The 22,736-nt window shown below is 47.1% G+C and overlaps 3 protein-coding genes, 1 non-coding gene and 1 pseudogene across 4 annotated transcripts in view; 2 read left to right on the top strand and 3 right to left on the bottom strand.

The window, feature by feature from the left end:
- LOC130382725 (E3 ubiquitin-protein ligase SHPRH-like) overlaps nucleotides 1-717 on the bottom strand; it is a 3,031-nt gene extending 2,314 nt beyond the window's left edge. Inside the window, exon 1 of the mRNA XM_056590612.1 lies at nucleotides 706-717. Within this exon, the coding sequence (XP_056446587.1) occupies nucleotides 706-717 (12 nt within the window). The remainder of the gene's footprint in view (nucleotides 1-705) is intronic.
- A 165-nt stretch (nucleotides 718-882) lies between these two features.
- On the top strand, nucleotides 883-2,891 carry LOC130382813 (syntaxin-11-like). Its single transcript, XM_056590726.1, has 2 exons — nucleotides 883-1,091; nucleotides 1,534-2,891. The coding sequence occupies exon 2, from the start codon at nucleotides 1,551-1,553 to the stop codon at nucleotides 2,427-2,429; it is 879 nt and encodes a 292-aa protein (XP_056446701.1). The 5' UTR covers nucleotides 883-1,091; nucleotides 1,534-1,550; the 3' UTR covers nucleotides 2,430-2,891.
- A 452-nt stretch (nucleotides 2,892-3,343) lies between these two features.
- Nucleotides 3,344-3,426, top strand: trnal-uaa (transfer RNA leucine (anticodon UAA)). The gene has a single exon. It is a non-coding gene; the product is annotated as a tRNA-Leu (tRNA).
- A 3,382-nt stretch (nucleotides 3,427-6,808) lies between these two features.
- On the bottom strand, nucleotides 6,809-10,817 carry LOC130382724 (F-box only protein 30-like; annotated as a pseudogene).
- A 525-nt stretch (nucleotides 10,818-11,342) lies between these two features.
- LOC130383255 (pancreatic secretory granule membrane major glycoprotein GP2-like) lies at nucleotides 11,343-22,612 on the bottom strand. The gene is made up of 9 exons (XM_056591371.1): nucleotides 22,398-22,612; nucleotides 21,693-21,781; nucleotides 20,194-20,298; nucleotides 17,041-17,201; nucleotides 16,213-16,348; nucleotides 15,049-15,143; nucleotides 13,717-13,885; nucleotides 12,398-12,515; nucleotides 11,343-11,772 (listed from the first exon to the last, which is right to left on the bottom strand). The coding sequence occupies exons 1-9, from the start codon at nucleotides 22,489-22,491 to the stop codon at nucleotides 11,597-11,599; spliced, it is 1,143 nt and encodes a 380-aa protein (XP_056447346.1). The 5' UTR covers nucleotides 22,492-22,612; the 3' UTR covers nucleotides 11,343-11,596.
- Nucleotides 22,613-22,736: the final 124 nt, after the last annotated feature.

Raw genomic sequence — 22,736 nt, 5'->3', positions numbered from 1 at the left:
AGTGTTTCTGGACGTGGAGGTTCTTGCGGAGGAGCCGCGGTAGAGGGTGGGGTGGGGGACTTCACTAGGGCTGTAGGCCTTTTGAAGGCACTGCTAAATACGTTTATCTCAGAGCCTTTTATTTGTGTGGTTGCAGACACACTATTGTTCTTCTGTGATATTTTTCTGTATTTTTCTTCCACCTGACATCCGGTAAAGAGCCTTTTTGGAGCTTTCTTTACACATCTAAGATTTAAGGGAAACCTATAAAATGCAACTTCCACAATATTTAAACTGTATACACAATATTGGACATCAAAGTGCCTCAATCATTTTACTTTACTGTGCTTTACACCTCATGATAATCTGATCCTTTATTAGGTAGAATCGAGTTAGAGTCCACACTATCACTATCCTATCAAGCCAGTTCTTGGTTTGTTTATTCTACTTCATATATTCTTCATACATGTAGGCCCTACTTATTTAATTAACTGATGACATAAACCGGTTACTGTTTATTATAATACATTGGAACTGGTATTATTAACCTACTTTTCATTTTTACCTGACTTACAATTATTTATGACCTTGTAGATATGTAAATGCATTAGGCCTACGATTTAATCTGATGACATTAGATAGCCTCCACGTGCATTGGCCGCTGGTACTGACTATTTACATTGTGCAATTAAATAATAAAGCAAACAGCATTGCGCAATAAAGTACGGTGGACAACATTGTCATGTTTATTTTTAGCGCTCAATTCTATTTAATTTACGATAGGCCTAATCAAAACTACAAAAAAAAAAGCATAATCAAAACAACAGGCCTACCGTAGGACAGGATGATGTTGCTCTACTGTGCATGCGTTGCTGCGACTCGCGTTTCCTTTTAGGCTATAAAAAAAAGGTGAGAGAAGAGTGTGATCTTGGCTTCCGCATTAAACCTCTTTTTGACTGAGCGGAACTCCCATATCGTTTGGGCTGGTCACTGTTAATGTCTACATGTTGAAATGAACGGGGAGAAAGAGGAACGCCACACACCTTCTCGTCAGTGGTACTTTGGCTTCTCGGAGTTTGGCCGCTTGGGTTTTGTTTGAACTCCTTGATAAGGTATGCGTGACATTGTTTATTGTTTAAAAACACTTTATTTGGCCTAGTCACGGATGGTTAACCATCTCAAGTATTTGGGTAAGAAATTCCCATGTTGGGTTGTTTAATATGGGCCCATGTTAAACATAACGCCCTGTCTTTGTGTCAATGAATGTATACTGGTCAGGATAAATGATAGGTTCCCTGTAATATAGACCTACTGTGTGTGTGGGTTGAGAGAACGTTGCAACTCTGAAAATAACGTTTTGTTTTCATTTACAAAAATGTCATGTTTAAAAATGTTTAATTAATTTAACATTCAATGAACTAAACCTAAGATTGTTACATGAGAGTGGTTTGGTTGTAGTGTCTTCCTATTGCTGTTAAGAAACGATTATATTTTTACCTGATATGTGCAGAGTTTTGTTCAGGGCCAGAGATAATGTATGATGATGTGTTCCAGAGCACTCTGCGGCTGAGATGAGGGACCGACTGAGCGAGCTGCAAGTTGCCCGCCAAAAACCTCCTGGCCCCTGGCCTGAGGAGCAGAGCTTCAGCTCCACAGTCGACGAGAACCAGGAGCAGACTGTGATGCTGTTCGAGGGAGAGGACGCCATGGAGAGCTTCTTCAAGGAGGTGCGGGCCCTCCGGCTGGAGGTGAGCCAGCTGCGGATGAACGTGAAGAACCTGGGCAAGCAGAACACCCGGTTCCTCACCTCGGTGAGGCGCCTCAGCAGCATCAAGAGGGACTCCAACGCCCTGGGGCGGGACATCAAGAAGAGGGCGGAGCTGACGTACGCCCGCCTGGAAAAGCTGGAGGCGCGCAGCAAGGCGCTGGAGGAGGAGCACGGCCCCGCCTCGGCCCTGGTGCGCATGGTGCGCTCCCAGTACGTCTCGCTGACCGGCGCCTTCCACCAAGCGCTGTCCGAGTACAACGACGCCGAGGTCCTCCAGAGGGAGAACTGCAAGGCCCGCATCCAGCGGCAGGCCGAGATCATGGGCCAGGAGCTGAGCTGGGAGCAGATAGAAGACATGATCCAGACGGGCGAGTGGGGCGCCTTCAGTGAGAACCTGCTCACCGACGGCCGTACGGGCGCCCGCCTGGCGCTGACGGAGATCGAGCAGCGGCACAGGGAGCTGGTGGAGCTGGAGGGCCGCATCGGCGAGGTGAGGGAGCTCTTCTTCCAGATGGCCCTGCTCGTGGAGGAGCAGGGCTTCATGCTGGACAACATCCAGGCCAACGTGTCTGCCACGCAGGACTACGTCACCAAGGCCAACGAGCAGATCCGGCTGGCGGTCAAGTACAAGAAGGACAACCCGTGCAGGAAGCTTTGCTGCTGCTGCTGTCCCTGTTCTTGAGGTCGGGGATGGGTTTCAAGCGTCGCCATGGCTACACCTCACCAAAGACCTCAATGGGTTTCAAGCCTCCATCATCATCATCCCAATGTGGTGACACTGGGATGACGATGATGAGGCCTTGTAAAGGCAATATCTGGTGTGAGGTTTACATTGGAGACACGATTTAAGGGCAAGGTCTGATATGAAAGGACTGGCATCATGGGAATGTCCAGGCTAGACCTCAAGTGAATAACCTTAATGGGCTTAACACACAGTTGAAGTCTCCTTGCAGTGATGATTATGCATTCATGAAATATATACTTTTTTTTCCGTGGGCTTTTTGTTTATTTAAGTATTATGCTTCACTCTACCATTTAAGCATGCCATAATTGCATGCCAAGCTGGTAGCTTATTAATGTTTGTTTCACACACAAATACATACATACATACATACATACGTATACATACATACGTATACATACATACATACATACATACATACATAATCATACATACAACATACATACACCATACACACATACACACATACATACACACTTAGTGAAACACAGGCTTGGTGCATTGTGAAAATTAAATGTTACAGAAGCCTTAGTATTAGGGCTGACCTTGTGAAATATTGTTCTATTTCACAAGGTTTGCTTTCAGCATAGACTTGTTTGGAAACTGTTTGGTCGCTCTCAGGATTAACCTTAGTATAGTAGGCCCCAAAGGCAATGAAATATTTGGATAGACAATGAAAAGATAAAAAATATTAACATTGTGTTCATAAGGAAAATATTCTTTGAGCTGAGGAGTTTAGTTTCAAGTTTTTTTGAAAATGCCAAGGTTTTACTTAATATACATTGATGCACACGTTTACCTTTATTAATTGCTGTTTTTTTTTTTATTGTTTTAGAGTTTTACTGCTGAGGCAGACCAGGATGGCCGAGTGGTTAAGGCGTTGGACTTAAGATCCAATGGACATATGTCCTCGTGGGTTCGAACCCCACTCCTGGTATAAATGCGTCATTTTTAATCGTGAAACTGTTGATTGCCGGCTTTCGGGTTAACAGGATCGCGCACTGCTTATCACCGTAAACATGTAGAGTAGAGCAAAGAAACCGAACCCTCACTAATTATAAACGCCGTTCCACGCAGCACAGCGTCACCTCCCAGATGTTATGTTCAGGCAGACTTACTCTGGAAAATGTATGGCAATGAAAGAAATATTGTTCTCAATCTCCATCTCTTGTTTATATAACCTAGGCAGTAGGAATCACGGATATTGAAATGAGAGCTCCTTGGGAAGTGAAACACAGAGACATCATTAGCTGCGTTTCCATCTAAAAGGTGATGCGAATCTTTAGAAAGTTCGCAAAAAAGTAATTCGAATTAGGTGCGTTTCCATCAAGTGGTTGGAGCGGAATTGGGTGATGACGTTACACGTTGATGTCGGCAGGGTTGCTATGGCCGGTCGTTATGCGGAAATCGGAAAGACTGTCAGTCCCGTGTGTTCAAAGTTCGCTATGTCACAGCTGATTCGCAAAATGTGTTTCCATCTCCCATTTTGCGAATTTACTCTGTTTCGCATTTCTCAAAAACCACCTCAAGCGAGCGGATAAACCTTTTTGCGAATTAGAGGATTTTGATGCTAATTTTGGTGTTTCCATCACCGTTTACTGATTCGATACTTCAAAGTTCGCATTAAATTAGGGGGATGGAAACGCACCTATTGTAATCCGAGATAATTAATGTTGTAGGCAACTTTTAAAAAATATATATATTCGACTCCCAATGGACTTAATTAGCTGTACATTTAGACAGCTATGCAATTAGTCTCTGGTGCCCCCCTAGGGAAGTGAGCGTCAATGTTATGCACACTGCAATATTGGATATTTATAGGCTTTTCATTAATTTCATTTTATTGTGTCCCCTAGACTATTGTCTCGCATAGAGGTTTGTAGAATATGAACACAGGTGTAGTTAGTTGTATAGGTATAATTGATGCTACCATACTTTAACACAATAAACACAACAATGGATATGACAATTTTATTTCATTGGATGGGATACATTACAATAAAACACCAGGCTGAAGTAAAAACAAAAAGGTTTTAATGATGAAAACAATGCAGCATCAAGACAGTTGCCACTTAATTAAAATAATTGTATAAATAAAATCGTGCCATGTCTTATTTGTGTAACCAAAAAGTCAACAGACTTGTTGGCTTAAATGTGTGCGCTTCTGTGCTTTACAGTTATTATATAGATAAGATATATCTATATGTCTAGTGTTGGCATATTATGCCAATACTTGAGTAAACTGGTTTGTATTGAGAACAAAAACGTCCCTAAGAGGCCTGGGGACAGTTATTACAGAAAAACACGATTCAGGTTGCAAAAAAACCCATATAAAAATGAACGCCATTTGTCAGACAGGTTTTTTCAGAAAAACGTCTCACGCACGTGAGAGTGAAACCGTGATATCTCGCCATGGATATTGTCACCGTGGACACAGCTTCATAGGGCTAATTCATACAAAAAACAGCTATAATATTGAGGGATTTTCATTCTCGTACCTATATAAAAATAACAAAAATAAAAGTGAATTATTACAAAAGTGTTGTTTTCAAAATAATACATCTTGAACCATTTCGCCAGGCCTTCTTAACGAACTTCCAGCACTTTTCAGAACAATATTTCCCAGTCTAGCATCATCCACCATGGACTTCTTCGGACAATCTGTCCGTTCTCACAATGCGGCCAATTGTCTTCTGCTGCATACCCTATAAAATGGAACCCATACGTTTATATAAAGTACCACCTTGAAGAGAAAAAAACGTCTGCACTTGTATTTGACCATTTACTGTCTGTTTTCAAACAGAGCCCCATCTTATTACTTCATGTTCGTACATTACATTCATGTTAGACTTCAGCTGGCGGCCTAACTCGCCCTTCAATAGAGAACTTCCCCTCAACAATCTGAAATAAAAAACTATTTGTGTATAACTTGCACTATTAAAAGACACGGAAAATAACCAGCATAGCACTGCGGTACACTCACTGCAACGCTCACTTCGGCTCTAACACTGAACGGTACAATCAGCCCATCCTTATACCACCATAAAAGTCAAGTAGCTGGTTTTCAGTGATTTCTTCGATCAAGCTACAATACACCACAACAATGACCAGCAGTTATTGTAGTTTCATGATACGACCCTGAGACACGAGGACAACAACAAACTCGGGATGCCTTAGCGACACCTGAAAACAAAACCAACACAAACCCAAATTACAACCTAGTAGAGGGGTTTACCACCACAAGGTCGGTGTGCCCATTTAGGTTCAGCTCTTCGACCTGGCCGGCAGGTCTTTGCAATACACGTGACGTCGGCATGCACGGGGCGGCTCCGCTGACTAAGAGGCGCGTCTCGGAACCCCACCGCTCACCGTTGCCATGGCGTCGCCCCCACACATGAATTTGAGGTGTAGACAAGAGATCCATCCACAACACCGTCACGACTCAAAGCGGAGAGACGAGCCCTCGCTGGCCTCCCTTGATTCTCGCTATCGGTTGGTTGTCGACCACGTTCATCATGCCAGGAGACCAGAGCGATGGTGTAGCGGATTACCTTGATAATCTTTGTAACAGAAACAGTAGTGTGTTGACACGCATTGTTTTTAGTTTGTGGATTGATCTCTGTGATGAAGGGGTACTTGGGTTATCCTTTGTAGGTGGAGGATGGCTGGCTTACAGTAACGCTAACGAATGCACTTGTGTTGGAGCCTTTGTCCGGACATCATGCACATCACATGCCTGATGTTTGGACTGCGGCGTCCTTAATAAACGAGCTTCAGAACCAAATGCAAAACCGTGAGAAAGGTGCTTAACAAACCGTTTCAGGTAGCAAGTTATAAAACTGGCAGGGAGAAGACACGCCTCAAGCTTTGGATAGAAAATCAAGTGTTGCAGAAGTCAAGGCTCTCTGCTGAACTGCCCAATACTGGCTCCTTCGTAGAAAAATAAAACCTCAATAATCAAACCTTTGATTATTAACACATTGATCAGATATTATTTTATAGGTTCTGTAGTGCTGCGGCTCTATCAAGGTGGAAGAAAAAAGGCTGGCATTGGGTGGTTGTCCGTTCCCCTGTTATGTGGTTTAAAAAAACACACGCTGCTTGTGAACACTATAAATCAATATGACCTTAGTTTGGTTTCCACGCACAAAACAAAGACCATGACGCATGTTTCTGTTTATTAACAGCCCTTCTATGTTGTGTAGCTGGAAAAGAACATGCCTTGTTTGTGCGATTTGTAAAAACTGCAGATAAAAAAAAGGAATACTGCTTTTGGGGTGTGGACACTCGCTGGGGCTCTGGGGAGCAGACCCAAACGATCAGGTAGTGGTGGTGCTCAGGCAGGCTTGAGGGACGGAGCGCAGGCAGCGGCCCTCCTTGGTCAGCTCCGGGTAAAACACATGCAGGGCAGGGGGACGGCGTCCTCGCGCGCGCGTCACCGTGTTGAACTTGCACTTCTTCAGGTGGTCTGCCATGCATGGCGATGTTGGCAACTTCCACTCCGTCACCGTGCCGAAGGCCGTGCTGAAGCGCCACACCTAAGAGCAACAGAGAGAGAGAGAGGTCAGTGATTGGGGCACATAGGGGCCCGAGTGCGTTGGCTGTGTGTAGATGGGAGGTGGAAGGCGAGCGCTTTAAGCTGAGCCAGATGACTGCAGCCTTTGGGGTTTGGGGGTTTAGGCGCTCTTAAGGCATGGGGACAGGAATGGGGTTAAGCCTGGAGGGCCCCTGTCATTATAATACATAACAAGGTGCTGTCGGTATGACTCAAGGGTTGTAGAGCAAAACACAGAAGAGAGCGGAATTTAAATAATTACACCCCAAATAAAACGGCCACTCCCTCTGCCCACATTTCTTCACCATTCTTCACCAAGTTTTGCGTTCAGAACCTGTGATGAATACAGGTTAGGATGGATTCCTCTGAACCAATCAGGGAAAGAGATACCCTGATTCGTCAGAAGTTTTCTGGGGGGCGGTCTCTCTGATCTAAAATGGCCTCATACGAGAGAGGCAGGGCGCCCCAATCAAATCGGAACAAACAACCTCAGAGCATCTCACCCAACTGATGTGACATAAACAACCAAGTACAAGAACTGAACTGACTCTTATCGGTGATCTGCCATCGTAGAAGAGCCATCCGCCCCCGCTGCTTCTTCCCCAGAGCATCACCACCATGCCTCGCATCAGCAGCAGACTGGCACACACCTCCCGCATCCCGCCGGACGCCCGGGACAGCTGGCACAGGATGCGGAAGCCGTCCAGGAAGCTGGCGATGTGCTGGAGGATCTCGAAGGGGGAGGCTGCTGGAAGTGGTCGCCTGGGCGCCGAAGCTGCAGGGTACTCCGGTAGGGGCTTCTCCCCCGGCTTCAGGGGCAGCGACAGCTGCACGCCGAAGGAGCCCAGTGCCGGTCGTGGATGACCCGGGAGCCCTGCACTCCGAGGGGCAGAAGCGTCTCTGGGAGTAGGTGCAGCCTGTAGTAGGCAAGGGGAACAGCGGGTGCTTACATCCAGCCGTTCAGCCCGGCGTGGATGTCCCCGTGGACGTTCTTGAAGTGGGAGGAGAACTCGCTGCGCCGGAACAGCTGGCCGCACACGAAGGTGAACATGGAGCGCTGCTTGGTCTGGTAGCGGGCCACGCACTCCAGCACCAGGGTCCAGCCGCAGCGTGTGGTGGAAGGGGCTGGGGTTGGACAGCTGCGGGCTGGCGTGGTCGCAGGCCGAGGCCGAGCCGATGTCCCCACACCATGGTGTTGGTGGCCAGGATGGCCGAGGGGAAGGAGAAGAGTCTGCGTGCCGAAGGTCGATGTGGTATCCGTCCACAATAGCGGCTGTCGGAGATGCCCCGGCCTCCGGGGGAGTTCGCCCAGACAGAAGAGCAGGGCGGCGGTGATCAGGTCGATGCCATGGAGTCCCATGGGGTCGTCAGCCACTTCCAGATCCGACGTGGTCCACCGCCTTGTCCGCCTTCTTGGCGCGGTACAGGTGGGGGGTCCGCGACAGCAGGCCTGCGATGCCCGTTGAAGGGGAACAGGCTCATGCCCACGTTCTGCAGCTTGCGCTCCAGACAACCGATAGCCCCAGCTCCACGGGGAGGTGCTGCAGCAGGTTGTTTGCGGAGGTGATCCGGCAGCAGGTAGGGCATGACCGCGGACGCGGCCGGGGGGAAACGGCGCCGGGTAGAGCCCCGTCGGGCTCCCGCGGGGACAACTAGGGCGCGGGGCGATAGCGCCCCAGTGGGCCTGACATAGGGCGCTTCGTCCAACACAACGTCCAGACACTCGTCCTGCTCGTCTTCCGCAAACAACTCAACAGAACCGCCGTGCCCCCGCCCAGGGGGGTGCGTCCCAGTTGGTGCCCGCCACGACGGCGCAGTCCAGGCCGCCCACCGCCCCCAGCTCACACTCCGAGTCGGAGTCGCTCTCCCTCATGTCCACGCTCTCAGAGTCCTCTGCGTTGTCGTGCCGACCGTGGCTGTCCCCGTTGGGTTCCGCGGCACACCGCTCCGTTCTTCTCCCCGTTCTCCCCGTGGAGGTGGGCCGCGATCCCCTCCATGCTCTTGGAGCTGGTGAGGATCTCCAGCGCGGCCGCTAGCGTCCTGGTGGTCTCCACCGAGGCCTTGTAGAGGCCGCTGTACGGCTCGTCCTCCATGTCCACGGCCCCGTTGGCCAACCCCGCCCCGGCCCCCGCCTCCTCCGCTGCGGTCGGCCCGGCCCCGCGGTCCGGGGGCTTGTCCCCGGGCTGGGAGATGGTGGTGGTCACCCGCAGCGACTCCAGCCAGCATCCTCTGGTCCTGCAGGGCCAGGGCCATGTCCAGCTGCTCCACCTCGTCAAAGTCTTTGCTGAGGTTTCTCGTACGACTTGCGGTCGGCGTAGCTGACGGGCCAGCGGTTCCACTCCATGGTGCAGCACACCACGCTGGCGGGGCACGTGGCCAGGTGCTCCGCCATCTTGAAGCGGGCCATGGTGAAGGGGCAGCCGAAGCCCGTGTTGAGGCACGGAACCCGCTCGTACGGACACAGCACGCGGTGCTCCTCCAGCTTGCATCCGTGGAACACCCGCTCCGCACACCAGAGGGCAGCCAATGAGGTCGCACGAGACGCCCGCCTCCGGTCTGGTCATGCACCGTCTGTTGACACACTTCAGGCAGTGCGCGTGCTGGAGCTCCATGGTCGACACGTCGGCTGGGCGCTGAAGCAAGGCAGCAGCGATGGGTAAAGTCCTTAAAACCCTGGAACCAAAAGAAAAAAAAAACTCTTTCTCTCAATCCTACACAATAAAGATGTGAGGCACAAACACTAAGTATTAGTGGCTAGGGCCACCCGAGCAGTGAGTTCTAGAACACAGCCATGCCATGTAGCTGCAGTCTGGCACAGCAGCCTACTGCTACTCCTAGCGACACTCGGACAGCCGTCCCACCACACGTGACACACACGTCGCAGCATACAGAAACCCGCTCACTAAAGATGCAGCGTCTGGGGGTATGTTTACAAAGCCAACAAGCTGTTCAATGACATTTCACAACAACCCGTCTTGGGTGACAGCGATTGCTCAGGGCTACTTGACCCCATAACTAAAGCCATGAGACGCTGCCACGAAACTCGATGACAAAGACAACTCGAGCAGTAAAACCTCATGATCCCCACCATTTAAACCCACTGTTTGGCCCTTTGACAACACCTCCACCACAAATAATGGGGTCATTAGGAATTAGTGGGTTTGGCGATGTGTGAAAATCAGGGTTAAGGGATTTGGGGGAGGGAGTTCTACATGGGCTGCGCAGTGGTATAAATAGTCATTTAAAAAACAACATGTCAAGTTGTCAATAGAGAAACCACATTGCTATTGTCCTGTAACTCCACGGCACATGCGCAGCTGGTCCTCTTCACCACACAGGTATTAAAAGGAAAAGACAGGAACTACACTAAGCAGCTCATCGTCCCCATTCATGTTATACGTGGTATTGTCACTTGCTGATGCCTTTTACCCTATGACCAAACTTGGGTGCCAATGAGGAGCCAAAACAACATCAACAACACGGCCAGTAGGTTAGCATCACATAGCAGCTAACTCGCAGCGGCTAGCCTAGCCGGTAGCCTCTAAAAAAGTGCTTACCCGAGTTAAGCTGCCGGTCCAGACGTTTGGTTGGCTGTCCTTTTTGAAGGAGTCCCTACTGCTCATGTGTCGATGTTTCAAACCCCAAACATGTTAAACTGAACTAAAAACAGCTCAGTGACTCTGTTCAAATACTCAAGTCTTCTCTCAAACAGGCTGCGACTGGATTTTATCTTGAGCCGAGCAGACCTCTGCTCGCCGTTCACATAGTCGGCGTTTATGGTCGGTAGAGGTTGCGACCCAGTGTCCGGAGGTTCGGTGGGCGGGAACCCTCTCCGTAACCGCCCAATCAATGTTCCCGAAAATGCAATGTTGGTACCCTCCCTCTGATCTTGTTTGGTTGGTACCAGAGAGGGTAACCGCCCACTGTACGTTCAGAACCTTGGATTCATAATTGCAGGGCGCTCTAGTAGAACGTCACCACGGAGAGGACCAATAGGATAAAGCTGTGAGCTGTAAATAGACAGGGCATGGAAATACCCCCAGGATGATATTGCAATTATATCAGAAGGCTATTCCTCTTAATTGCTAAAAATACTATTTAATTTTTTACCAAGAAATAACGACGCATGACACTGATAAAGTCAGAAACGACATCTTTATTAGCCCATGTTTTGTGACAAAAAACAATAAGTTCTTGCGTATAGGCAATGTTTTCATTGTTTATTTGAATGCAAAGTAATTAAGTACGTAAATATTTTATTGTCTCTCTCACAAGAGAAATTAGCTTAGTCACACAGAGAGACATATTTATGTTACATTTCTTTTTGCATTCCACACACTATTTACATACAAAATGGTATTGAGTAACTGTGTATTTGTATAGGTGGCTGTGTGTGTGTATATATAAGTATGGTTCGTGTGAATGTGTGTATAATTACACATATGTTCATGTGTCTCAGTTTGTGTGTGCGTGCGTGCGTGCGTGCGTGCGTGTGTGTTTGCGTGCGTGCATGATTGCATGAGCTCCCGCCTCCCAGCATGCATAGCCCCACTCAGGAGGCCACCTCTGAGATGTGGTGGATGTTGGACAGTGTGAGCTGGGCCTCCCGGGCCGGGTAGGACCGCCTGGACCGGAGCCACAGCCGGCCCAACAACCCGGTGACCAGCAGCACCGCCACCAAGAGGCCCCCCAGGACCAAGGTTCCTACAGAGGGCAGGGCTCCAGCGTCTGTGGGACATGAGCACAAGGTTAGGGTCTGTGGTGGATTCCTCCGCTCTGTGATGTTTCACACATGTTTATCACCTCCTCTGTGTTTCATCCGTCGTAATGTGCATCACTCTACAGTGTGTGACTGATGGATTGATTGCTGCTGTTTACTTGAACATTGAGGTGCACAACGGAAATACTTTTAGAACGGTAATATGATCATCTTCCACCGGGTGTATTTAAAATGTAATAAATAAACTTTACAGAGCATAGATTTGTTGGGTCATGTAAGTCTAACACAACTCTTCGGCACGTCATTAACTAACCCAACCCCACTGCACGTTAACATGTCAATCGCTGTATGACTTCCTGTCTCACACCTGCTGACGCAAATGCTATCTGTCTATTAGCAAAAGCAAATAAATGAAAATAACTCCCAAATCTTAGTGTGGTTAGTGCTTAGCTCTGAGGAGTCCTTGGTATCTTCCTGTAATTTTATAATCCATGTTAATGGATGCATTTACGTGTAGTTGTAGAATTTCTGTCTTCATTCACCATAGTGAATCTGACATTTTTTACACTGTTGTGTTTTCCTAGGGAACAATGCCCGGTGAAATAAAGAAGAATCAGAAGCATGAAGCCATACTGATGTTTGGTTGGTCGCTCTCTCCCAGCAGTCGTCTGATTGGTCCATAGGATACCGTATGGGACAGGGAGATGTCTCTCCGCGACCTCTCTAAGCCATCCTCCGTAGTAGAGCAGTTCTGGAAGTACATCAGGGATAATGATAGGGGTTCATCAGGGATAATGATAGGGGTTCATCAGGGATAATGATAGGGGTTCATCAGGGATAACGATAGGGGTTCATCAGGGATAACGATAGGGGTTCATCAGGGATAACGATAGGGGTTCATCAGGGGTAACGATAGGGGTTCATCAGGGGTAACGATAGGGGTTCATCAGGGGTAACGATAGGGGTTCATCAGGGGTAATGATAGGGGTTCATCAGGGGTAATGATAGGGGTTCATCAGGGGTAATGATAGGGGGTCACTGGAGACTGAGGGAAGGTTGTTTTACCGAATGGGAAAGTTATTCGGCTTCATGTTAAAATGAAGATCTTCATATGGATTTCATATTGAACATTACGATTACTTTCATCCGAAGCAACTTCACATACATTGACAAGCATTAGCCATCTTGCCCAAGGGGGCCTACTGGTAGACGTATGACATTGGTTGTATAATACGATGTCCTTGAATTAATTCAGTGTTTGTGAACTAGGTGTGTTTCCATTGGCAATCTGTGTATCCTGATATCTAATTGATTGATGACAAATGCAAACCATACTAAGCCCTGGGAGTCTATTCTAGGGACGAAAGCTGTCACTTGTCTGAACTGGTCTGTGAATACCGTACAGCGAATAACTCTGACGTAAGCTCCCTCTCTCTCTCTCCCTCTCTCTCACACAGACTCACTCTCTCTCTCTCTCTCTCTCTCTCTCTCTCTCTCTCTCTCTCTCTCTCTCACACAGACTCTCTCTCTCTCTCTCTCTCTCTCTCTCACACAGACGCTCTCTCTCGCTCTCACACAGACTCTCTCTCGCTCTCACACAGACGCTCTCTCTCTCTCTCTCTCTCTCTCTCTCTCTCTCTCTCTCTCTCTCTCTCTCTCTCTCTCACACAGACACTCTCTCTCTCTCTCTCTCTCTCACAGACGCTCTCTCTCTCTCTCTCTCTCTCTCTCTCTCTCACACACACAGACACTCTCTCTCTCTCTCTCTCTCTCTCTCTGTCTCTCCACCTCTCTCTCTCTCTCTGTCTCTCCACCTCTCTCTCTCTCTCTCTCTCTCTCTCTCTCTCTCCTCTCTCTCTCTCTCTCTCTCTCTCTCTCTCTCTCTCTCTCTCTCTCTCTCTCTCTCTCTCTCTCTCTCTCTCTCTTTCTCTCTCTCTCTCTCTCTCTCTCACCGGCTGGCAGAGCCCCGGCGTGCTGTGGCAGATCTGGACGTTGCAGTGGAGGAAGACGTCTGTGTATGAGCGGCCCACAAACTTGAACATCTGTATCCGGAACATGGCCTCAGGACCCTGGCCGTTCCTCAGCACCGAGAGGGTCTGCTGGTTGGACAGCAACGGGCAGCTGGGTGAGAGAGAGAGAGAGAGAGAGAGAGAGAGAGAGAGAGAGAGAGAGAGAGAGAGAGAGAGAGAGAGAGGGGAGACAGTAGTCCATTATATTATCCATACATCATGACAGAGAGAGAGAGGGGGGGGGGGGGGAGACAGTCGTCTGTTATATTGTCCATACAACCTTGGTACTTTATAAATATATATTTTACTTTTTTTATAGAACTTGGTAGAGAGAGAGAGAAAGAGAGACAGAGACAGAGATAGAGATAGACAGACACACAAAGGTGTCAAGGGGGCCAGCTGAGTTTGACATTTACATTTCCAATGCAAACACATTAAAAACATCTGTTATAGAGGGCAAAGAATAGGAAGGAAAACACAGCCAGCCTTCAATAACAATTAAACTGGTCGGATTAGGAGAAAAGTATAATGTCAGTGTTTGTTCAAACAATCCCCGGCAGCATGAGACAGATTAGCTAAGAGTTTTTCCCCCTTCTGCATTGTGAAATCCTGGTGTGTTTCATTGCCATGCTGTTGCTAACGATACCAAATACTGCCTGGTTGCTAAGGGAATGCACAGCTGCTGGGCTGCGAGTTGACCGGCCTCGGACAGACAGCGGGGGGTCACGTGACCCGGCTTTCTGTCCAAGCCTCAGAGGACACTTAATTCTATCATAAACTCTCATTTCACATTTCATCACAACGAGGGAGTGCTGTGGGCGAGGGAGAAAACAAACAGGCCGAGGGGACAACAGTGTGTGTGCACATGCATTCATTTGCTGGTGGGGTTGTTTTGAGCATGGTTTCAACAGACGCTGTTGGACGCTGTATACTTTTATATACTTTTTGCTTCATACTATGTTTATAAGTTGCAATAATGTAGCATATACTGTCAATAATGTCTACCTCAACAGTTTATAAGGTTAACATTAACTTTTTGCATATCTTATGTTTTACTACTAGAAGATCACGTTAAAAGGCTTTTCCCGGTAGGGATATGATTCCTCAGCCCTATCACTGTATTTACTATTAATAGTTTTGATATCCATTTTACACTTTGTCATTTGTTCAAGATGCCTCTATATGCTTGGAGAGCAGCAGAATGTCAACAACAAGGTATCTGTATCATCAACGCAGTCCAGTCCACCGCCAGGGCCCCGGACGGGGCTGACCGACCTGTCCTTGATGAAGGTGTACTGGATGTTGCTGTAAGGGTCACTGGTGGGGGTGGCCCAGCATCTCTCCGTACGCAGCGTCAAGTGAGCTGGGATCTATGAGCCCGGACAAAGACAAACACACACAAAACGAGCAATCCAAATGAGAGGCCAGTAAAACCAAAACGCAAAACCTAAAGGTTTGAATGGATTGGAATGCTAAATGCTAGGGGTCGGCTTAGCTCAGGCTTGGCTGGTGACCGGAAGGTTGCTAGTTCGCTCCCCAGCTGAGTGTCGAGGTGTCCCTGAGCAAGACACCCAACCCTAGTTGCTCCTGACGAGCTGGCTGTCACCTTGCATGGTTGACTCCGCCGTCGGGGTGTGAACGTGTGCATTAACCGATGTAAGTCGCTTTGGGTTAAAGTGTCTGCTAAATGTCCAAAAATGTCAATGTAAATGCTCAGCCATTCCTGGCCAACGGTGTTTTGCTATTCTGCGTCAGAGGGAACGTAAGAAACAAATGTATTGCAGGTCAACAACAGCTGGGGTAAGTCGCCGTCACAGGCTAGTACAAAGAAGAAAGACTCTCAGGAACGACTTGGGGAAGGGGTCGAAGATGTGTGGGGGGAGTAGGGATCGAGGGGGGCTGTTGGGGCTGTTGTAAAGCGGAGCTGTGATCTAAAACTTTGATTACCGCGGCCGGCAGCGGGACTGCGGGTCGAATTACCGTCTGGTCACGGGTATAGGGTTAAGTTTCCGGGAACGTTCCTACTAGGGTCGGCCACAGCAACACAACATATTGCTTAATGTGGAGCCAGAGCCTCACGGTGTCCAAGAATAGCTGTCAATAGCAAGGATATTTAAGACGGCTTGTTTGGGCTTTGGTACTTCTCTCTATGAAGATATTTAAGATGGCTTGTTTGGGCTTTGGTACCTCTCTCTATGAAGATATTTAAGATGGCTTGTTTGGGCTTTGGTTCCTCTCTCTTCCCACAGTGAAGGTCACTGAGGTCACAATATTATCAATAATGTACATTATACGACTATCGTGAGTCGTATAATGTATGTAAAGGTGTATGAAATATATAAAGGCGATTGCGGTGAATATTCTGTGCCACTTCTGTCCCTCTGATGGTCATGGAGTAATGGGGCGGGTGCACTACAGTGTATTTGCAAGTTAAGTTACCATGAATATCTTGACAAAGATGTCGTCCTCCAAGGTCAGGGAGGGCACCGTGGTCCACCGGTCCTCAAAGGCCCGGTCCTTGTACAGTAGCATGGACACAGAGAAGTTCCCGTCCTCCGTGGTCAGGGTGATCGTTCTGCAGGGGGTTTCGGAAGGCAACTCATCAGCATTAGATGTATACTGATCTCTTCTATTCTCACCACTGATTCAACAAACTCTCATTTTAAACCAAAACGGAAACGTATACTTGGTTGATTGAAATCCGGGTAGATGGGTATTAGTCTTTAGATGCAAAAATGATTCAACAAAAGTAATGGCTGCATTTAATAACTCACTCTGAACCCAGATGTATGATAGATAGATCAAGCTACTAGCATACCCAGTGGACTGGACCCGCTGGGGGGGGGGGGGGGGCAACTCTCCCTCATACACCTGGGATTCCCCATGTGTGGAATAACTCAAGGGTAGATTTTGGCTAGCAACATGCCACCTAGTGGTACAATAGTGGTTCTACGATACTCTTAATGATTTATTTATTTTTTGGGCATTTTGCGGATGCTTTTATCAAAGCGACTTACAATGGTAAATACACACATTCACACAGCGACAGCGAAGTCAACCATGCAAGGCGACTGCCAGCTCGCCAGGAGCAGTCAGGGTTAAGTGTCATCATCAGGAACCCATCGACACTCAGTTGGGAGGAGCAGGGGATTGAACCAGCAACCTTCTGGTTACAAGTAAACCTGCTCTACCTCCTGAGCTAAGCCAATCCGCATGAGGAGCTTGGGGGATCCATCTGGAGGCGACCGACAGAGTGCAGCCTTCTACCTGATGTCCACCCGGACCAGGTTCTCTCCGTCGGGCTGCTGCACCATGTAGTTTTTGGGGTAGCGGCACACAAAGGTGATGTTGATGTAGTTCCTGGTGACGATGTCCGAATCGTTGTTGCGGATTGTGTTGCTAAACATGATGTGTGTGTCATCGTATGCCTGAATCACAGACAAAACAGGCAAGAATGTAAGAATTCTGTATGATATACACGCAAACACACACATATATTTATATACTTCTATATACTTTTTACTTTATACTGTGTTTATAAGTTGCAAGAATGTAGCATATACTGTCAATAATGTCTAGCTCAACCGTCTATAACGTTAACAAATAACTTTTTGCATTTCCATTTCTATAACTCATAGGTGTATAGATATAGGTAGGTACCATATATTTTAGGTATTTTCTATCTGTATTGCATTTCTAAGTTTGTATCTTTATAGTAATAACTGTCCTGTACTTTCTGTTGTGACATACAGTAGGCTACACACTGCTGTGTTCTTTTTGGAAAAAGTCTGCCGAGTCAGGATCGCTTTACCTCACTTTATTTGGTAAAGGTTTGGACTAGTCTCTATGAAGCAAAAGGAGGGGAATTGTATGACGCACGTGTGGAGATACACTTAGTAGGGCATCAGATAGATGCGTTACCTGGAGCGTTCTGCCCCCTGGCCTATGTGTTGTGACTTATCTACTGGGCAGACGTGGACTCAGTTATGTGCTCTGATTGGCTAAGCATGGTGCTGAACTCCCGCCCCCTGGATACCTGTATGTGTCCTTATGCTGTCCCTTGCGGCTATGTGTTGGCATGGCAACTTGGTTTGTGGCTATGTGCGGGAATTACACTTGTTCTTGTGGCCTTGAGCACCTGGGTCTCTCAAACAGCTTGACCGCTCGTATCTCTAGAATTGACACATGATGATTTGCCTCCTGTATGAGCTGGACGCCTCCCTAGGCTCAGGATCCCTCCTTAGCGTGAGAAAGAAGCCTCTTTAATTGGCAAGGGCATATGTGGCCTGTTGGTATGAATGTGTCAATTATGTTACAACACACACACACACAAATATTTAGCCTATATAGCATATGATTTACGCATCTGCGAACAGGTCATACTATGATGTAGAGAAATGAGCTCCAGTGAAATGGTTGTGCGTGATACAAGTTACTACACAACTTTGACCTGGCAACGTCCACGCTTAAGTACCTTCAAAGCTATAGGAGTCAGACGGTGGTGGTAAAGGGAGAAAGGGCTGTCCATCTAGGTAACCATCAAAAGCTCACACACAGTCAGAGACACACACTTACCAACCTACAAATAAACCTACCCACCTACACACACACACCAATCCATCTACACAGCAACACACAAAGAATCATCTCCTACAAAGCACCGTCACCTCAACAGTAATGACAGTCCTCTCGTAGGCCTACACTGACTCATTGTAAAAGTGGGTAAGGCGGCCAGGGGGAGAAAGAGACAAAGCGTCCAGACGTCTCTAACGACCGGTCGGTAACACAGCGGGACGCTTTCTACACAGTGACCAGGGCTAGCGTCTCTTAACACGAAATATAAATGCTGAAAACCAACATGGACATGTTGGTTTCAATAGAAGAAGATGGCCTTCGTCTTAAACCCAACCCTTCTCATTGTTTGCTCTCGTTTCTTTATCTTCCAGGTTTGGGGTCCAAAATGGGTTGTGTTTTTTATTTTCTACGTCACGGGGTTGAAAGGTATCAGCCCTGGAATCTCCCCCTTTCAGACGCAGCACCTAAACCACGGTGGGTGTACTTATTTCAACTGTTATGCAAAAGTCCTAATAAACTTGTTGAGGGCGGCGGGGGGTTAGATTGCCCCCCTCTTCAAAGCTGTATTCACCTGCTCCTTGCTTTACGAGAAAAACACACGCCGACGCACCACTGAAGGACAGCTCAACGACGGCTTGAGAATGAGATAAGCCCACAGAGAGTGGAACATGTTTGCCTGGACACAATGTCGGTGATTGTTAGGAGGGGATACAAAGCAGCAGCCAATGAGAAAGAAGAAGAAGACATAGGGGTATGAGAAGAAAGGGGTGGGGATTTTTTTGTGTACCGGGGTCATGAATACTGAAGTGATATCATTTCCATGAAGAGCCGATAAATAGGTCTGGGACCACCCACACACCCCTCACCCCTCCTTCGTACTCTGAATAAGGTCTGGGATGTTATGGGTGGGTTGGAGAAACAACGATACCTTTCTCCTCCTACATATACGCGGCGCCCCCTTCCTGCTCCTCCCCAACTCACTTTCTATTCTCTACTTTCTCTTGTGTCAGTTAAAATATGCCTTTCTCTCTTTACTATGCGTGCTATACAGGCTATATATGGGCTTATTACTGTCAAGTCCAACTCCTCCGACTCCAAGAAAATCCACGGTTACAACATTCAAGAGAAATAAAGGTTTGCCTCTTGTCTTTAATCCTTCAGTCGTTCAATTAACGTTTATTGTTAAGTTAGACAAACGCCAATTGATTGGCATTTGGAAGGACACATAATTTAACTGGGGGTTGGCTCTGCGTCTCCACGACAACCGCGCAGACATCGTAAAATAGATAATTTATTACGATGGGGATTTTATAATGTCATTGATGAGTGTCCAAGCGGAGGTTAGTCTTTATACAGCCACAGACATTTCTCTCTCTCCTTTCTTCACCTCCATCCAAATGACACAGCACACACGCACAAACTAAACACTTACCGGCACTGCTAAATCCATCTCCCCCCATCACCCCCCCCCCACACACACACACACACACAAACACTCTCTCTTTCTTGCCCACTCTCTCTCTGACACACACACACACACACACACACACACACACACACACACACACACACACACACACACACACACACACACACACACACACACACACACACACACACACACACACTCAACGACATTGCCAAGAAGTGCTTTTAGATAGAATTGTCCACTCGATGCAGGGTTTTTTAAGCCATACCAGTGTTTTCGAAAACCTACCAGTGTTTTCAAAAAAATACCAGTGTTTTCTAAAAACAAACGGTATACTATTTGAGACTTGCTCGTGTTTTATTTAAGATGTTCCAGGGTTTTATTTAAGACAAACAAGTATTCCAGAGAAAACCTACCATCACCGTCCCGCAGTCCGAGAGGTTGTTTTTGATGCTGAACACATAGTCCTCTCCCGTCTCCACGCCCCGACACGCCGGCTCGTTCAGATGTAAATCCCAGACCTACACCCAACAGAACACATCCACACTCAACCTCAGCGGGAAACAAACCAACCCAGCGCACTGAATATGAGAGTATGAAGGGTTTACATTTGCAGAAATGCATCAGTGAGAATCAAACCAGGGAAGGTCACTGGTTAATGGAGAATAAGTTAGGACAGGGTCGTGCATCACACCTGATCTATACCGTTTAAACAATAGTTACCAACAATGATTAGATAATAAGAACTATCATCTACGCCAGTCATACTCAAGTAGCGGCACGCGGGCCTTTTGTGGCCCGCGGGGTGTCTATTAATGGCCCTCGAGCTGTTTTGAAAAGTTTTTTAAATTATTAAAAAAAAAAAAAAAAAAAAAAAAAAAAAAAAAAAATCGTGCTGGGCGCTCTTATTTTGAAACCGCGCGCCGCGATCTCAATACGAGGCTGGGGGTTGCAACGATAAACAGATAGCACTCCAGCCCACAGACCGCTCCAGCCCTCCCAAACTCGAGGCAGACAGTCCATCTCAGCAGCAGTCAAGGCCGATTTAGGGTCGTTTTAGACGCAGAGACGTAAGCACGTAATTTACACAAGGGACTTGTTTTAGACAAGTTTTGATTTACGGTTCCTTTAAGGTTCCTTAAGGATTGCGCGTGTTGCAAGGGGATTCTCCGCCAGAACAGTAGGGGGAGCAACGAACGAATCTGTGGGCGTGGAAGTGGAAATCGCTGGCTTGTTTATATTTATAATTATCATAATTCGTTCTTGTGTTTTCTTCTTCTCCTTCTTCAAAATTCTTCATTAGCTTCTGTCACGGCCTTTTAAAATTGGCGCTATTATGCTGTAAAACCGGAAATGTGAGACTCCTGAAAGGATGTGGTTAGCTGGCCAATCACAGTCTTTGCGAGCTGCGTAGGGCCGTAGTGTTTCAGTCGCATAGTCAGGAATTTTGGCCGACGCACTTAAGCACGTAAGGGGGGATATTTTACCACGCAAGGGGGGGTTATGTATCTTACGTGCTTACGCGTTACGTCTAAAACAGAGCATATATCGGCCTCAGTCACACGTATACCGACCGGCCCCTTGAGTCACTGAAAAAATTTTTTGTGGCCCCTCATCATTTCTACTTGAGTACCCCTGATCTACGCCGTAATGGTTATTTTTTTGTTCAAATTAAATCAGCTGAAATGTTTATATTTCTCCATGGTGCATTTAGAATCTGTTTTTTTCATGTTTGAGAAAACTTCCGATCAATAGTTGTATTTGGCTGTTGCTTTTTAACATTTGATATGTGGTTGATTCAGCGTTGATTCAGAACTGTTACTGAAAATGGTGATTGAGAAAGAATACGCACGCTTGGAACGTTATGGACCAATCAGGATTTAGAATTTAAAACTGCAGTGGTGTGAAGACTCACGTAAACAGGGGGGACCTTGTTGAGGAAGAAGGCCTTGGGGATGAGAACGTCCATGCGGTTGTTGGTGCACACCACTGTCTCGTTGAGTTCTGTAACACCGAGGAAGAGGAAGAGGGATTCATCATGTTGATGATGCCTACATTATCTGTGATTATTACAATTGATTTTTGATTGTAATTATTTAATGATAATTCCGATATCAGATGGGTTAATATTCTAAAAGATATTGTATTATTTCAGTAATTCATGGTCCATAGTAATCTAGAAATGTCCAAAACAATAATTGTGCAATTTAATTATTGATCTATATCAGGATATTAAAGCATTTTAGCTATCTGTATCATTAAACTGTATAATAATACCCATACTTAAATAAGGAAATTTACTTCTTTTTGGACTTTAGCAAATTTAACCCCTAAAAATGTATTTTCCATATCAAATGTTACTGATGTTGTTCAGCATTATTTAAACAAAGCCTAGGCATTCTCAAACTCATAATTTTTTTTAATGAAAAGCAGAATAATATTGTTATTCTTCCTCATCCATATTATATTTTGCAAATCCAAATTGTATCACAAAATACAAAAAAAAACTGTCTGTCTCTTTATGCCTTCAGACACTAAAATGTCCAGTGTCCCCCGACATTCCCCATGATTCACCCTCTAACCCTGGAGGGAGCTCCTGGTCTGCTCCCCGGGGTCTTACCTTGGTCTTCAGGCTCCGATAGAGAGTTGGCCGAGGTGGCCTTCATCAGGCCCAGCCCCAAGCAGGCGCACCACACTAAGCCCACAGCTCTCATTCTATCTCCCTCTCTCACAACTCAACCTGTTGGCTTCTGTAGACTCAAACCCTGGGCCGTCTGCGCTGCTTCGGTGGCCCCAGCTCTCTTTAGCTCCAAACGTGTGAATCTATCTGGGAACAACCTTGCTGTCACAGACAAGACGTAGTGTCCCCCCCCCCCCCCCTTCCCTCCCTCCCCGCCCCTCCCCTCCCAAGCCCTCGAAGACACTGGTGTAATGAACTGGGAGCCTCCTCCCAGTCTTA

The sequence above is a fragment of the Gadus chalcogrammus genome, chromosome 5 (genome assembly GCF_026213295.1).
Source record: "Gadus chalcogrammus isolate NIFS_2021 chromosome 5, NIFS_Gcha_1.0, whole genome shotgun sequence".
In the NCBI taxonomy this organism is placed as follows: domain Eukaryota; kingdom Metazoa; phylum Chordata; class Actinopteri; order Gadiformes; family Gadidae; genus Gadus; species Gadus chalcogrammus.
Note: the sequence above shows the minus strand (reverse complement) of the source record. Positions and strands in the feature narration are given on the sequence as shown.